The 15,654-nt window shown below is 41.0% G+C and overlaps 1 protein-coding gene across 1 annotated transcript in view; it reads left to right on the top strand.

Annotated features, from left to right (window-relative positions):
* The window catches only part of LOC309824578 (FRAS1-related extracellular matrix protein 1-like), a gene marked incomplete at both ends in the record, with an annotated part of 39,391 nt that overhangs the window by 11,364 nt on the left and 12,373 nt on the right, over window positions 1-15,654 (top strand). The window contains 3 exons of the mRNA XM_082657537.1: window positions 4,484-4,613; window positions 7,179-7,251; window positions 15,272-15,510. Of these exons, the coding sequence (XP_082513663.1) occupies window positions 4,484-4,613; window positions 7,179-7,251; window positions 15,272-15,510 (442 nt within the window). The remainder of the gene's footprint in view (window positions 1-4,483; window positions 4,614-7,178; window positions 7,252-15,271; window positions 15,511-15,654) is intronic.

Raw genomic sequence — 15,654 nt, 5'->3', positions numbered from 1 at the left:
CAGAGAGACTAACTGACCATCATCACACACTAATAAGTGGTTGTGAGATGTGTCTGATTCCAAAGCACTTGTTTGGGGTACTAGCTGTGCTGCTTCCCGGCTAAACACTGTTTCCCCATTATCATGCGAGAAAGACAAATATGAAAGTGCAGGTGTTCATAGCATTTTTACTGAGCTTAATAGCATCCCCTTTGAGTTGACGTCTTAGATTGAACACTTGGAAAATTATTTTTTACCATTTCTATTTTCTTAAGTCATGTGCTACTTGATTATAAGTGAAGATCTAGTTATAAGAATAATTTAATCACAATTTTAGCTACTATAAAACCTTTCACTGAGAAGCTCAGAGTACTTAATGAGTATTCATTAAGGTTCATTTAACCTCTTTGAAGTACAGACTCATTATTATTGCGCTTCGGGAAGTGAGGAAACTGAGGCATAGAGCAGCCAAGTCCTTTTTTTACACACCCTTGTTAACCTGGATTAATGTCCCATATCCCAAAGTAGAGTTTTAATCCCAACTGGTTCTTCTGGTCCATTGTTCCTTCATATAAATGAACCGAGTAGCCACAGAATAAAATATCAGAAAGTATATATTTTTGACTCTACTTCAACACTATTGACTACTTGGTCCAGACAATTCTTTGCTGTGGGGCAGTGGTGGAGGGTGAGTTGGGTGTCCTATACATTGAAGGATGCTTAGCAGCGTCCCTGGCCTCTACCCGCTAAATAACCAGTATCACCCTCCTCCCACTGTGAAAAACAAAGCTGTCTCTAGACATTGTCTGATGTTGAGAAGCGTGCACAGGCCTTAGAAAACAAGAAATCATGCTTTATGATAGAATGCTCTTTTACCAATGCCACCTTTCTCTCTAGTCCAATAGGAGCTAAGGAATCCAGAGTGAGTCAGGGCTAGAAAAAACACGTGAGGATCATCTAGTCTAGCTGTTTTTTCAGACTGTGTGAAATACGTTAATAGGGCTGGGGAGAAAAAAAGTTTCAGTGGTCAACTTAGCTTTTCAAACAGGAAGCTAAACAAGGTTCATTATTTCCTTTAACAAATACTTATTGAGCTCTTACTATGTCTCAGTCACTCTAGAAGGGACTTGGTGATACATCAGTGAACCAAAGACCCCTGTTTACTTGGAGCTAAGTACCTAAATACTTAGCTAAGTTCCTTGGTACCTAAGTAAATTAAATAGTATGGTATACACGATACGTACTTTGGAAAATGAAAGTTGGTCAGATTAAGGGGGATCACAGACACTGGATTCTGGGGACGGATTGCAATTTTAAATCGAGTGATTAAACGGATTTTCTCGTGCTTGACTTAGAGTTAGAGAGGGACCGGAAGTCCCATCCCGTTTAATTTCTACTCCTCCATCCCGTGTCTTTCATTCACGATAGTTGTTGGGAACCAAAATTTAGCTTATACATTAAATAAAATGTTCTATTGTTTTGAGTCCCCACAGTCACTTAGGGAACGTTTCTCCCCTGGGGATGACTTTCCCCATGAGGGACATTTGGAAAGTTCTGGAAACAGTTTTGATTGTTGTAACCAGAGGGGAGTGGTGTGGCTAAATCTGGTGGATCTCACGAGTAGAGGCCAGGGATGCTGCTAAACTTCTTGCAATGCACAGGACAGCCTCCCACCACAAAGAATCATCTGGTCCCAGATGTCGATAGCGTCAAGTTTGAGAAGCCGTGACCTAGGGCCTTAAGGAGTTCTCATGTCCTGCTAAGTGACTTGAAATGATTGCGTTGTGGGCTTCACAGAAAGTGTATCTATAAACTTAATTTCTGACTTTAGAGTGAGCTTTACTTTGTGATAATAGAAGGGAGGGATCATTAAAATGTGAAGATTTGAACCAACTCTTGTCTGCATGACACCTCGCAATCCAGAGCTTCCCACATTTCTTTCATGGGGTCCTGCACCTTGTTACCTACATGATACCAAGCATACGTCTGTGTGGCTTCTTTCAGGGAGAATTCCCAAGTGATTGACTACATCTCTTACTTTTCTTTCAGGTGTTTGTGTAGAGTTTTAGCAACTGCAGTCTCAGTGTAGAAAGATCTTCTTCAATACAATACTGCAGAAAACAAAAAACACATTCAAAACATGTGTCACACATATCCTCTAGGTATGCAAGTGCTTTGTGACTTAAGTATTTTTCTGGAAAATATATAGCCTGGCTTAAATTTCATGGCTTTTCAATAGATCTTTATTATTTGTAGGGAGCAGTTTTAAGAAAATAAAGTAGAACATTGTGTAATGACAATCTTAACCTCTAAGCATTATGAAGCATTCTAATGGTGTATCAGGGTTATGTATGTACTTTCCCAGACACCAAGACCCTTAATGCTTTGAAGCTGAACAACACTCTGCATGGTCCCCTTATGGATCTAGATCAGCAATCAAATCACATTTCACTTTAGGCCTTGGGGTCACCTGGACCTGCAGAGTGACACTGATGAATTTTTGCTGGTCATGGTTAGCATTAGCAATGGATGGATTCTTAGAAGGTTGAACATTGAAACTCATTGGAACCTTACTGAGAGTTAGCTGAAATCCATCCCTGTGTATCTATTTCACCCCTTCCCATTGTTCCCGTTTCCTCCTCTTTTATCTTTCTCTAATCCCTCTCGCTGATTTTGTTCTCCGTTCTCATTTATCTGGATCCTTTAGGAACTCTTTGCAATGTGTTATTTCTATTAGCATTTATAACTATATTTAACATAACATATGCTATGTTATTTCTATAGCATTTATCCTTGTTGCTTGTTATCTTGTGATTCTTTAAGCAGTCTCTTATTTCTTTATGTCTTGATTTGAAATCAGTTGCGTCAAAGACCCATGAGGGGTCTTTGAATACTATTGAATATAAGGATCCTATTTTCATGTCAAAACTTTGTGAAGCCCAGCATGCCAATAATAATAAATTTCATATGTATTGATTGAATAAACATTCATACAAATCCATTCCACACTCCCACTCTCCCCCTTGTCCCACTGGCCCAGGGTTGGTGGAGTAGGAGACAGTGCTACTGAGTTTGTTTCGCTCGTGAACTTAATCTATAGGATGTGACTGTGACACATGACTGGTACAAGGACATACAGTGATTATTAGAGGATAAACTTACTCTCTAATATGAATGATCTACAGGAAAGTCTGGAGAGCCCTGTGAAATTTGTGAATTCTATGTTCTACATAGTAGCACCCAGAATTTCTAGTTCTGAAAGGAAAAGAAAATTGTAAAGTAACTTTAAAAGTCTAGAGGAAAGAGCCTGAATCTAAGTGAAAGTTTGGGAATATAGTAAGGCAACCACTGAGGGTTTTGTGAATGGAGAATGAAAGGGAAATGAATAAAGCACAAGCAATGGAAGTGGGTTAGATGATCATAGTGAAGATTGCTTATGTCTTTATTGCTGAAAGGTTACAGGGGGTAAAGGATGTAAGAACATATTTGAAGAGAAATGTTCAGGTGAAACATTTCAAGTTTTCTCACCTCAGAAAGGGAAACACTTCAGGGTAAAGATAAAATTGTAGTCCCCTGCTTGAGCTCAGACTACAAGAGTCATGAAGAACTTCAGTTGGGAAGAAGACTGGTAGAGAAGGAATAGTACATTTGGTTTCAGATTTATACTGGGGATTCCATCTCTGCTGTCTGTTAGCTTTGTCATAGCTTTTTGCCTTCGAGGTAGTTATTTAACCTCTCTAAGCTCAGTGTTCTTTTCTGAAGAAAAGAAAAGAAAAAGTCCCTCTCCATGCCATGAGGATTAAAGAAGTCAGTTTCCATCAAATGTCGGGCTCACTAAATATAGCGTGGGGAAAAAAGACCACCCTGTATTTAGCAAGTTTATTCAGTTGTATAGCTGCATCCAAGGTACATATTAACGTAGCCCTTTTATACGCACAGAGGAAGGGACAGATAATGCTTTAAAACACATGCACATTCTAACTCCTAGGCACATCCTCAAAGATATCTCGTTATTAAACTGAACCCAAGTTCAGAGAAGACCTGTGCCTGGAAATGATCTTGTTGTATTGATGAAGGAGGCCAAAAGATAGGAGAGAAGATTTCATATCAATGTCCTTTCCAAAAATGAACTTCTCCTTGAACTTAACACCTGCTCCTTTCCCTTCTGAAGATGCAAGTAGGAGTCTCTTTTCTATCACTAATAATTGTAAGACCTCTGATAGACTTTTAACCTTATTTCTGCACTTATAAATGGAATTCTTATCCGTGCTCTACATCACAGCATTGTTAAGAGCAATAAATGAGACAGTGACAGTAAAAGTTCTTTATGAGCTAAAACGTCCCAAACAAGTGTAAGGAGCTTGTAGCATTGGTGTAGGTTGATGGACCACTTCTGTCTCCCAGTGTGGACCAGTGGTTCAGCTTGCTACCCAGCAGAGGAGCCCCCCAGGCATCCATTATGCATTTCTCATGATTTTCTTTCTTCTTTTCCTTACATGCATAGCTTGGAACTGAAGTGGTCTCATATCGAGTGGTCACAGACTGAATATGAGGTCTGTGAGAATGTGGGCGTATTGCCCTTGGAAATTACCAGAAAGGGATATTCCATGGACTCGGCCTTTGTGAGTGTAAAGGTAACAAGTCTGTCAATTTTCAAGCTAAAACCTCGGTTGCTGGTTGGTGCCTTTGATTATTTCCTTAGAAAAATTCAGAGTAACTAAGGAAATTTCAAACTGCATGAGTGTTGCACTATTCCCAAGAGTCTAAGTACAAAACCTCCTTGTCCCTCCATCACTTATCTAGGTGCATTAGCTCCTAGATAGGATATTTCTAACCCATTTTTAGTTTTTAAATCTGGTCTTTAACTCTTGAAGTTTGATTTGACAAGGGAGATCTATCCAACCTAGTGAACTTGGGCCAAACTCTGCTTTGGAAAGGAGAGTTGTAGGCAAATGTAAGTCCCCAAATGGCTTTCTCTTAGTATGCACCAGGACCATTTCCTGTGGTCTCAGTGGATGAAAAAATCAGGGAACACACCTATTGTAAGCTTCACCCAAGTCAAGCAAAATTAAGAGACCATGTATCAATACAGGCATCCTGAAATATAAGGAATTTTCAATAATTATTTTTGGACTAGTCACCTGCTATTTCTTTACACTGCCATGGGCCGTGAAGCACAACCTATGGCTTCTAGAATTGAAAGATTTTTTTAGGAGTCACTATAAAAATTGCACTTCACGTGAACGAGAACATGAAAATCCTGTACATACGAATGCTGGTGAATGAGCCTGAAAGATTCCCCTCTACAATCTAAGGAAAAAAGCAGTGATACTAGCTTCTGGGAAAAAAATGCCATCTCAGTTAAGTCTCAATTACAATAATAAGTTCAAATCACCCTCACAACCTCGTGCACATAAATCCTACTATATCCAGACTCAGTATTTATCTTTCTAGTGGGCATAGGGTCTTTTCCCCTGATCTGGGGTGTTTTATTATTGTTAAATCATCAGATAACTGGGTATCCCCTCTACCTTCCCAGTAGATAGTTTATGGAAAAAGAAAGAACCCGCCTGGATGGTTTTCTAATATTCTTCTGGTCCTCCATAAAAAGCACCATATGCTCCAGTCTGGAGTTTCGGGCCACAGAACCGTTCACCATGCCAGGTAGAAACAACAGACGTGGTGTGACGGAACCTTTTGTCTGCTTAAGCTGAGTGCACACAGTGAAGCTGCCAGCTGAGTCTGCAGGCCTTTCGCAAACAGCCCGAGTCCTTCAGGGACCACTCTGCTTACAGCACAGCCTGCTGCTTTAGCCTGGAGCCTATTGGCTGCTTGGCTGGGAGGAGGGAGAAGAAAGCACTCTTACCCTACGTTGTTTGCCCTGGTTTGAATCACACACCTGCACCGGACTCATTTCTGCAGCCACCTTGACTCAGCCCATTCCTTTTCCCACGTAGGATTCTGTAAGCTCAGTGGTGGTAAATACTAGGTAATTGCACGTGCAAGAACCACATGGGGAAATGTAACTCCCAGCATATGATGGGTACAGGTGTGCAATGAGCTGCCTTTCCACAGGGAAAGGTTGTTGGGGAGGAGCCTTGGCATTGTGGAGAAAGAAGAAATGGGAGCTTAGGAGGCAGTACTCTTCTTGAGCAAAATGTTTCCACTGCAGACCACTGACACATGTTAGGGCCTTTGGTTAGAAGTGCAGATAATGTCTGAGGCCAAAGAAATAGGAATTTGCAAGTTTTTACTTGTGCCCTTCATCCCTTTGTAAGAAAATGAAGGAATAGAGTAACTCACTTTCCTGAACATCTCATTCAAGGACCTCTTTTTCAAACCAGCTGAAGCTGCTTTTTCAAACTCCTTTTCAACCATATTTCAAACTAAATATGTGTTCTTCACACATATTTAGGCTCCTCTGGGGGAAGTTAAGGGCACGAGATGTCAGAGCCCTTAAATCACCTCTGTTCTTTAGCCCTGGGGGATGGGAAAAAGGGGTCAGCCAATTGTCTCTTTAGACTGGACCAATTTTTTTTTTTTTTTTTTTTTTTTACAATTTACTTGAAGGAGCTTCTGAAGCCCTTGGTTCTGGGTGTGGATGGCCTTTGTGTGGCTGTTCCCCAGGACTGTCATCCCCACAGAGCCCTCATTCATGTCTGTGAAGAGGAATGGTTTCATCCAGATGCGAAAATGGACCAGACTTGTTTTAGTTCATCTGGTCTAAAGGCTTTCAGTGCCCTGAGCTCGCAGGATACCTCCAAGCTGGCTGACAGATCAGCACCCCGTTTGTCAGCAGTACCCACTTTTCCTTCTCTTCACTGCCCTTCTCCCTTTCCTCCAAGGCATTATTTTAGGACCTGGTTGGGGTAGAGGGAAGGCCATGAAATAAAATGATATTTGCAACAAAGAGAAATATACTGTTTAAAATTCACATTACTTTCTCCAATAACCAAATCATTTATAAAGGAGAAGAAAAAAATAAAGTTTTATGTTTACTTCCATTGATATTAGTCTAGGAAAAAGTTAACTTTAAGGAAGATGGGTCAAAAATGATGTATTAGAATAAAAAAACCACTTAATGTTAAAAACAGATTTAAGAGCATGAGTTTAGTCTAGTATGAGATCAGACTAGATGTTTTTCTATTACAGAATATTTATTTTTATTAAAAAAAAGATTTTGTTTTTCCCCTCTTAAGGTCAACCAAGTGTCAGCTACAGCTGGAAAGGATTTCACTATGACTCCATCTAAGCTGATTCAGTTTGACCCAGGTACGTTTTGCGTCTACACTTTGTTTCATGTTTTTGTAAGAAAGTCTGGAGATGGTGGAAAAGACAGACTATTATGCAACTTCAGCCAACTAGAAACTCCTCAGGGCACAGGATCACCCCCTCTCCCAGAGAGATGAGTTTGTACTTGAGGCTTTGCCCCTCATATTTTATGTTATTACTAGTGAGTATTTATTTAAAATGAGAAGAGAGATCGTAACAAATAAAATATATAAAATATTAAGGCAAACATCCAAAAATCCAGAAAAAAATGCCATTTAAAAAAATTATTCAGAGGTCTGACACAAAGCTGAAATAATGTAATTGCCTCATATTTTAATGGAAATTTTTTGAATGTTATAGTATGTGGATTCCTAAAGGGTCATTTCTAAATTATCTCTCTTGGAATAGGCTGATATGAACAGATTCCAGGGGAAATTATTATTTAATTAGATAACACCTGTTTTGTTTTAAGCGTTTGGAAAAATTTTGCTAGGTGCAAAAGGGAATACAAAAGCATGGGGCCTGTTCTCAAGGATGTTCTATACTGTGAGAAATATAGACATGAAAACAACTCACTAATAGAGTACATTGTGACCCCAAGGATGTGCCATTGTTCTGGCTAAGGAAAATCCTGGAAGACTTCCTGGGGGAGTTGGTAGCAGAAGAAGGGGACTTAAACTGCAGGACAAACATTCATTTGGCTAACTGTGCCTTAAGTACCAAGGCGGGAGCAATGCCCCCTTTCCCTGGTTTCTGTAGATGGGAACCAGTAGCTCTCCCTCACTACACTGCATGGTTGTCTCTCTTTCCCTCTGGTATGGAATGGACCTAGATCACCTGTCCAGGGACAAAAGGAAAAGGCCTTGAGAAGCAGCCAGGGCGTGTGGCTTTCTGCTCCCCTGCAGAGGAGGTGTTCTGCATTCTGAGAACAGGCCATCCAATCAAGACTTTAGCCATTGTCTGCCACTGACACATGAAGTTTTGGGCAAAGGCAAAACAAAATGGTCTGAATACCATTACCACTCCAAAACTGACAACCTTAATATTAAACGTAGAGGAGACTTCCCTGGTGGCGAAGTGGTTAGCACTCCACGCTCCCAATGTGCGGGGGCCTGGATTCAATCCCTCATTGGGGAACTAGATCCTACATGCGTGCCGCGACTAAGAGTTCACGTGCCACAACTAAGGAGCCCGCATGCCACAACTAAGGAGCCGGTGAGCCGCAACTACGGAGCTCGCCTGCCACAACTAAGACCCAGCACAACCAAAAAAAAAAAAACATTAAACGTAGAAAAGAAATGCCTTTCTGCAGTTCACCACAAGTTGTACGATGTTTAGTGACTGTATTAGTTTGCTGGGGCTACCCTAATAAAGTATCACAAACCTGGTAGCTTCAAAACAAGAATTATTTTTCTAATGGTTCTGGATGCTAGAAGTTCAAGATCATGATGTGGGCAGGGTTGATTCCTTCTAAGGGCTGAGAGGGAATCTGTTCCATGCCTCTCTTCCATGCTCTGGTGCTTTGCTGGAATCTCTGGCCTTCCTTGGCTTCTGTTGCATCACCCGATCTCTGCGTTTATCTCCATAGGATGTTCTCCTTGTTTGTGTCTGTGTCCAAATTTCCCCTTTGTATACTGACACCAGTCATCATAGACTAGGGGTCCACTCTACTCTAGTATGACTCCATCTGAATTACATCTGTAATGCCTTTATTTCCAAATAAGGTCACATTCTGAGGTACTGAGAGTTAGGACTTAAACATAGGGATTTTTGAGTGACACAACTCAACCTATAACAGAGAGCCTTACATTTGACATGGAACAATCCCGATATTGTTATTGGCCTCCTTCCTGTGATATTTAAGTTTCTGACTTGCATAATTTTGTCCCTCAGACTGACCACCCTTGAGGAGAAGAGCTATTCCTGTTACGTATTTGAAGTTTACCCTCGGGTTGCTGCAGGCTCTGGTTCTGATCAACCCTAAGATGAAAGGATTTGATGCATTGGCTCTGTGCTCTTTATGTACTTCATGTTAAGGCAGGTCCGGCCTTTCCTCTTTTCAAGAGGCAAGAGTGCTTGTCATATATCACCTTTATTATTTGAGGTCTGTTTGTCACAAGATCAGGAGTGATTTTGGCTTTTGGTGGATTTTGAGCAGCCCACCAGGTTCTCTGTTTGGATTGATAGGGACTAGAAGATACCACACTGGAGGAGCTCCTGGAAGCTAACTCTTGCAAGTCCCACTGGGTGAGGGAATGACCATTTGCTTTCAAGAGTTTACATTGCTGCTTCCAGTAGATACTAAAGACTTCTGAGGGTCTAAATCGTCATAATTTTAGAGATTATTTAGACTTTTTTTTTTTTTTTTTTTTTTGGCGGTACGCGGGCCTCTCACTGTTGTGGCCTCTCCCGTTGTGGAGTACAGGCTCCGGACGCACAGGCTCAGGAGCCACGGCTCACGGGCCCAGCCGTTCCGTGCCATGTGGGATCTTCCCAGACCGGGGCACGAACCCATGTCCCCTGCATTGGCAGGTGGACTCTCAACCACTGCGCCACCAGGGAAGCCCTATTTAGACTTTTTTTTTTGGCCACGCCGTGCGGCATGCAGGATCTTAATTCCATTTCCAGGGATTGAACCTGTGCCCCCCTGCAATGGAAGCGCAGTCTTAACCACTGGACCACCAGGGAAGTCCCTATTTAGACATTTTAAGGAAATAAATAAATATAGCTTATAAATGAAAAAGAAACAACACTTGGGTGTTCATTACTTTGGAACTTATTAGCCAGAAACTGTTTCATAAGCTGATGTCTTCCTTTAGAGAATGTTAGAATTCCCCGTGTCCACAGGTCCTGTAAATACTTATTTACTCCCATCTTGTTCATCCTTGCCTCTTTCAGATCTGGTGTCTTCATCCCCATTCCCACCCCTTTCACCCAAAGCAATCTGTTCATTTCTTTAAAAACAGCAGCTTCCATGATTGGTGAGGAAACAGAGAGTGAGAAATCAAAGACAGTGGAATATCATAGGGTTTGAGAGCTCTTGGAGGGAGCTGAAGAGAAACTGAGGGACTTTTCAGTCTAGTGAGCTACACTCAAGTAAGCTTGCCTTGCAGCTTTGTACCAAACCAAAAGCTAACCCTGACTACCTTGCCTTCTGCTATTGTGAATAATCTTGAGTCAAAGTGCAAATATTCTTAAGAAAATGATTGTTTTCCTTTAAAATAAATGTTCTTCAGAGGTTTGCTGCATTCTTAATTAAGACTTCATTGTGCCTGAGTCAGAGTGTTTTCCAAAGAGCAGCTCTCTCACGTGGCATTTGCTGAAAAACATTGAGAATATGTCTTTCAATCGTGAAATGTGTTTTGCAGGAAAATATCCAGGAATTAACTCACTCTGTAAAGTGGGCTATGTCTGCATAACCTGACACCTCTCTCTCCTCTTCAGCACCTTTTGTTTCATGGGAACAGGGGGCCAGTTCATGCCTTCTGAAATTGTTTATAATCACCGTGATTTCACAAATACTTTGCACCTTGAAGGCTGGAGAGGAAGGAAAAAGAAAAACTAAGAAAGTTCTGATTTCTAATCTCATTAACCTAAAAAAGGAGGTCCTGTGTGCCTACCTGGTAGACATATAAACAAAGTTGAAATGCAGCAAACCAATCAAAAGTACTTAAATGAAACTTGGAATAGATCTTCTCTAACCATCTGGTTCTACTTCATAAGGTTTTACAAAAACTTTAAGGTTTTTTGGGGGGTGGGTGGGGCAGTGGGGGGAAGGGGTACTATAATTTATTAAACAGTTCTTAAAATAAGAAGGCAAATGGTTGGGGCTTGGGGAAAAAAATTTTTTTGTATTGGATTTTTATTTGAATAACACTTAACTTTATGGGCTTTGAGAGTCAAAACAGCTCTCTGAATATTAAAACCTTAGTATTCATATACCTTCTTCATTGTCAAGTCTCTTTTCTCTCCATGCCAATTTATTACAACAGCTGCCTACGTGGATTCCCAACTTCTAGCCTCTCTGCTTGTCTGCCTGGGCCCCTAAATCTTCCCACATACCACTTTCAGGTTCATGTTTTTAAGACATCCATTTTCAAGAGCCTTCCCTGTTGCCTATGGTTTAAAGTCTGAGTCTGACCCACCTAGTGTCGAGGGTTCTCTACAGTCTGGCTATACCTACCACCTCTCTTCCCTGGCGTGACCTCTCTACTCCAGCCGGGTAATCTGCTCAGCCCTCCTGATCAAGGTCTCTGCTTTGCTATCTAACTGACTTTGCTTCTGTTGTTTTCCCATTTCCTCCCAGGTCCTTCCAAGTCTGGAGCCCACATACACGTAGTATTTACCATCTATTCTGTATCTTATGGCAGCTACTTATACACAACCTGGAATAATTGACTTTTTTGGTATTTACATCTTGTCTCTTCAAGAAGGTTTTAAATTCCTTTATGTCAGGGCTTCCTTATGTTATACCTCTAGTATTCTCCCTAGCATCCACCAAAGGCAAGCACATAATACAAAATATATATTTTGATGGACTGATTCATCCAGCCACGAGGTGGGAGTTCTGTAGTTTATATTAAATGCTTCAAATTTTGTCTTTGTAAAGGCTATGAAAGTAATTGATTTAAGAACTCAGTGGAGGGACTTCCCTGGTGGCGCAGTGGTTAAGAATCCACCTGCCAATGCAGGGGACATGGGTTCAATCCCTGGTCTGGGAAGATCCCACATGCCGTGGAGCAACTAAGCCCGTGCGCCACAGCTACTGAGCCTGCGCTGTAGAGCCTGCGAGCCACAACTACTGAAGCCTGTGTGCCTAGAGCCCGTGCTCTGCAACAAGAGAAGCCACCGCCATGAGAAGCCTATGCACCGCAACGAAGAGCAGCCCCTGCTCGCCGCAACCAGAGAAAGCCCGCGCGCAGCAACAAAGACCCAACGCAGCCAAAAAAAAAAAAAAAAAACCAATGAAGGACTAATACATGTTACAACATGGATGAGACTTGAAAACATTAAAAAAAAAAAAGTTCAAAAAAAAAGAAAAACTCAGTGGATACTGAAAGCTTAACAACTTACCTGTCAGCCTATTTTTTTTTAAATAAAATTATTTCAAAGACCCTTAATTTTTCTCTCTAAGTGCAGGCAAGAGTAGGATAAGTGAACAGTTTCCTCTTTCCATTGGATTCTGTCGGGGATTGATGAGACTTAGATTCCATGATGAACTCTATAAGCAACATACCTTCAAGAAGGAGGCCATCATCTAGCTAGCACAACTGAGAGGCATACATCTGTAGAAAACAACCTGCAAAATACATCTGTAGAAAACAACCTGCAAGGAGAAAAGAATCCGATTTTCAGATGAGAAGACTAGAAAAAAATGTTTAATTGCTTATATAGATGGGTTTATGGGAATAAAATCACTCAAATAGCCAATGAGTAAATGACACAGAATAAAGTTTCAAAACTTAGTCCTCAAAGGTTAAACCATAAGTTTATCTTTTTCCCCTTAAAACTGAGCCATCTTTCTTCCCTAAACAATACTTTCTTTCCTTCCTGCCAACTCTTCTAAATAAACCCATGGGGGATGTCCTGCTATCCACGTCATGGAAACTGGTCAAGATTTGACAATTTCAGCAGTTTCTTCCCACTTTAATATTTTGTGGTTTTGGGGTTGCTTTGTGTCCCATCTTGGTGGTGACAGGATAGCTGGGGATATGCTTGTAACATCAAAGCTCTTTTGCATTAAGTTCGCAAAGTTACTGTGAACCAAGCTTGATTGTAACTCCATGAACAGAGGCAGACAGAAAGAAAAAAAAAAAATTGACTCTGTCTATTTCAAGAACCCCCCCAGCCTATAAATTCTCTGTAGGAGGATATCAAACTCCTGAGTATTACATCATCAGAAAAAGCATTTGTGGGCTAGAAGGATCTCAGGAAGTAGGGCAGCCGATGGAAGCAGCTGTCGTTAGAAATCAATCATTTCTGTGAATAGCATGAAGTACCATCCAATAATCACTTCTGACTGTCTGCATCAACATCTTAAGGTTTTTCAAACTATTAAGATTTAAAGATTGCAGTACTTGTTTATTCTTAAGGAGAGAAGGGGCAGGTCAGGAAAAAATTGTCTTAGATCTCAACTGCTCACCATTTTCTGTTCATCCCTTGCCTAATGCAGCTCGCTTTTTTTGTTACAGTGTTTGCATTTAAAGGGAAACATCATTGTCCAGGAACAAATGTGGTCTCTTAATATTATTTAGGAGAACAGCACGACTTCAGCGAGTTGGTAGCGGTACAATAGCTCACTCAGGCTACTGCAGTCTAGCTGTAGACATGTTAATTAATATATTTCTCTGACACCTAGGTGATTGAAATAGCAATTAAAGAGTAATTAAAATGTTTACTTCTTGTAGGAATGTCAACTAAGATGTGGAATATAGCAATTACCTATGACGGATTAGAGGAAGATGATGAGGTCTTTGAAGTAATTCTGAACTCCCCCGTGAATGCGGTTCTTGGCACAAAGACAAAAACGGCAGTGAAAATTTTGGACTCAAAAGGAGGTATTCTTTTGATCCTCATCTTGAAATCAGGAGCAGTCCTGGCACTGTAGTTGCTTGCTTTCAACAGCCAGTGTGCTTGATAACACCTTCAAATCAAAATGCTTAATTTCTTGTCAAGAAAGCAACCTCAGTCGTGATGTAGGCCCTTTATTCTGGTTTCTGCTTCATGTGGTTTTCCTCCTGCTAAGAACGACCGTTTTGAGAAAAGCAACAAGTCAGAGCTTCGTTGTTTTTTTCCTCACCCGTTTGTTGTTCTCACCAAGGGGGAAACAATGTCGCTGAGAATCTATCGACAATTATTTTCCCCCCAGAGTTTATAGGGCTGTAATTATCTTCCTCTGTTAAAGAGAGCTCTTAATGCCTAAAATCTGAGTCCCCACTGTAGCGTGACCCCGAAAATTCTGAGAGGAAGGAATTGGAGAAAAATAGATGTGAAAGATGCAGCTGGCTTGGGGATTCAGGAGCAGCTGGAGAATATTAATTAATAACCTTGGGTTGCACGGCCAAATAGGTCCTGGATAGTATATGCTAAAGAGCAACGTGTGAACTAAATAAAATAAAAAGCAGCCCAAAGTCTTGGTGCTCTGACGTTTTTCCTGCCAAATACCTTTTACTTGTCTATTTAGCAGTTGACAAGTGTCCAGTTACTATGCTTGGTCTCACCTTCCTATTTTGACACATCACGCCCTACAGGCTGTATGTTTTTCTTACCTGAAATTTATTATCTCCTCTTTCTCATCCTATAATAAAAACAGACACTATCCTCTTTCCTTTACCATAGCATCTCTCCCATACCACCTTACCTCACCAAATTCATTTCTTTTTCAGTAGAATTTTCTGGTCACATTAAGTACATAAATACATAAAATACACACTTTACGCATGAAGTGTAAAGTATCCAGACGAGGCTGCTCGGTTTAGCATTTTTTCATACTAATTGGCAATATTTCTAATCAAAGGAGCTCCATTAAGATTTACTGGATCTTTTCTGTAACAGTTAAATGCTCATTTTTATAACTGTTAACTTGATTTCACTGACATCTTCAAACAATTCCAGTTTCTCCCTCTAGGAGATTGGGGAAAGGATGAACACTTTAAAGTGTTTGTGCAATGATACTTGATCAGGGAGTAAACCCGATAATATGGAGGAGTTCTATAATATGAAGGGAGGCTATTGCCCAGGTAGAAGGGATGATTATAAAATCACGACAGTAATTTTCATCTGTGGTTCGTGAAATCAATTTCATGACTTATAGTCACCCTGTAGATGTGCAGAAGGGCACAGCCTTTCTGGATGAACACTGATGAAGAGTAAAGGGGTTTCTGGCAAATGGCAGAAGGCAACATCTGGTGGGAAAATCATCCGTCTGAGTTTAATGACAAGCTGCTCCAGGGACTTTCTCCATGTGATCACTTATCTGTTTGTGTAAAATGAACTGACCTGCCATTTTGTGCGCCTCCAGGACAGTGCCATCCTTCATATGCCTTCAATGCAAACATGCCCAATGCATGGGAGAAGGGCATTTGGAGGCTGTTCTCCCCAGGGGCTTCCTCACGCACCACTTCTGGTTCCTTTCATCCGGAAAGAAGACCCCTTCCGTCTTCCAAGCAGCTAGCAGTCGCCAAGGGAGACACCCTGCGGGACTTTGATTCTGAAGATCTTTCTGTCATGAAGCTTAGGACCCAAGGGAATGGCAAAAGAGTAAGGATGGGGACCTCTTTGGTTTTGATGTGTGGAGTGCATACTGAAAGGATCAAAAGATCTTAATAAGTATTCTGAAACACTGTGGAAGCTGTTCTGGTTCTCACAGTGACTGAGGGCCATGGTGATTTTCACGGTTCCTTA

This window comes from Grampus griseus, assembly GCF_964374135.1.
Source record: "Grampus griseus genome assembly, chromosome: 6".
Taxonomy (NCBI): domain Eukaryota; kingdom Metazoa; phylum Chordata; class Mammalia; order Artiodactyla; family Delphinidae; genus Grampus; species Grampus griseus.
The sequence above is the reverse complement of the archived record's forward strand: the minus strand, read 5'-3'. Positions and strand labels throughout refer to the sequence as shown.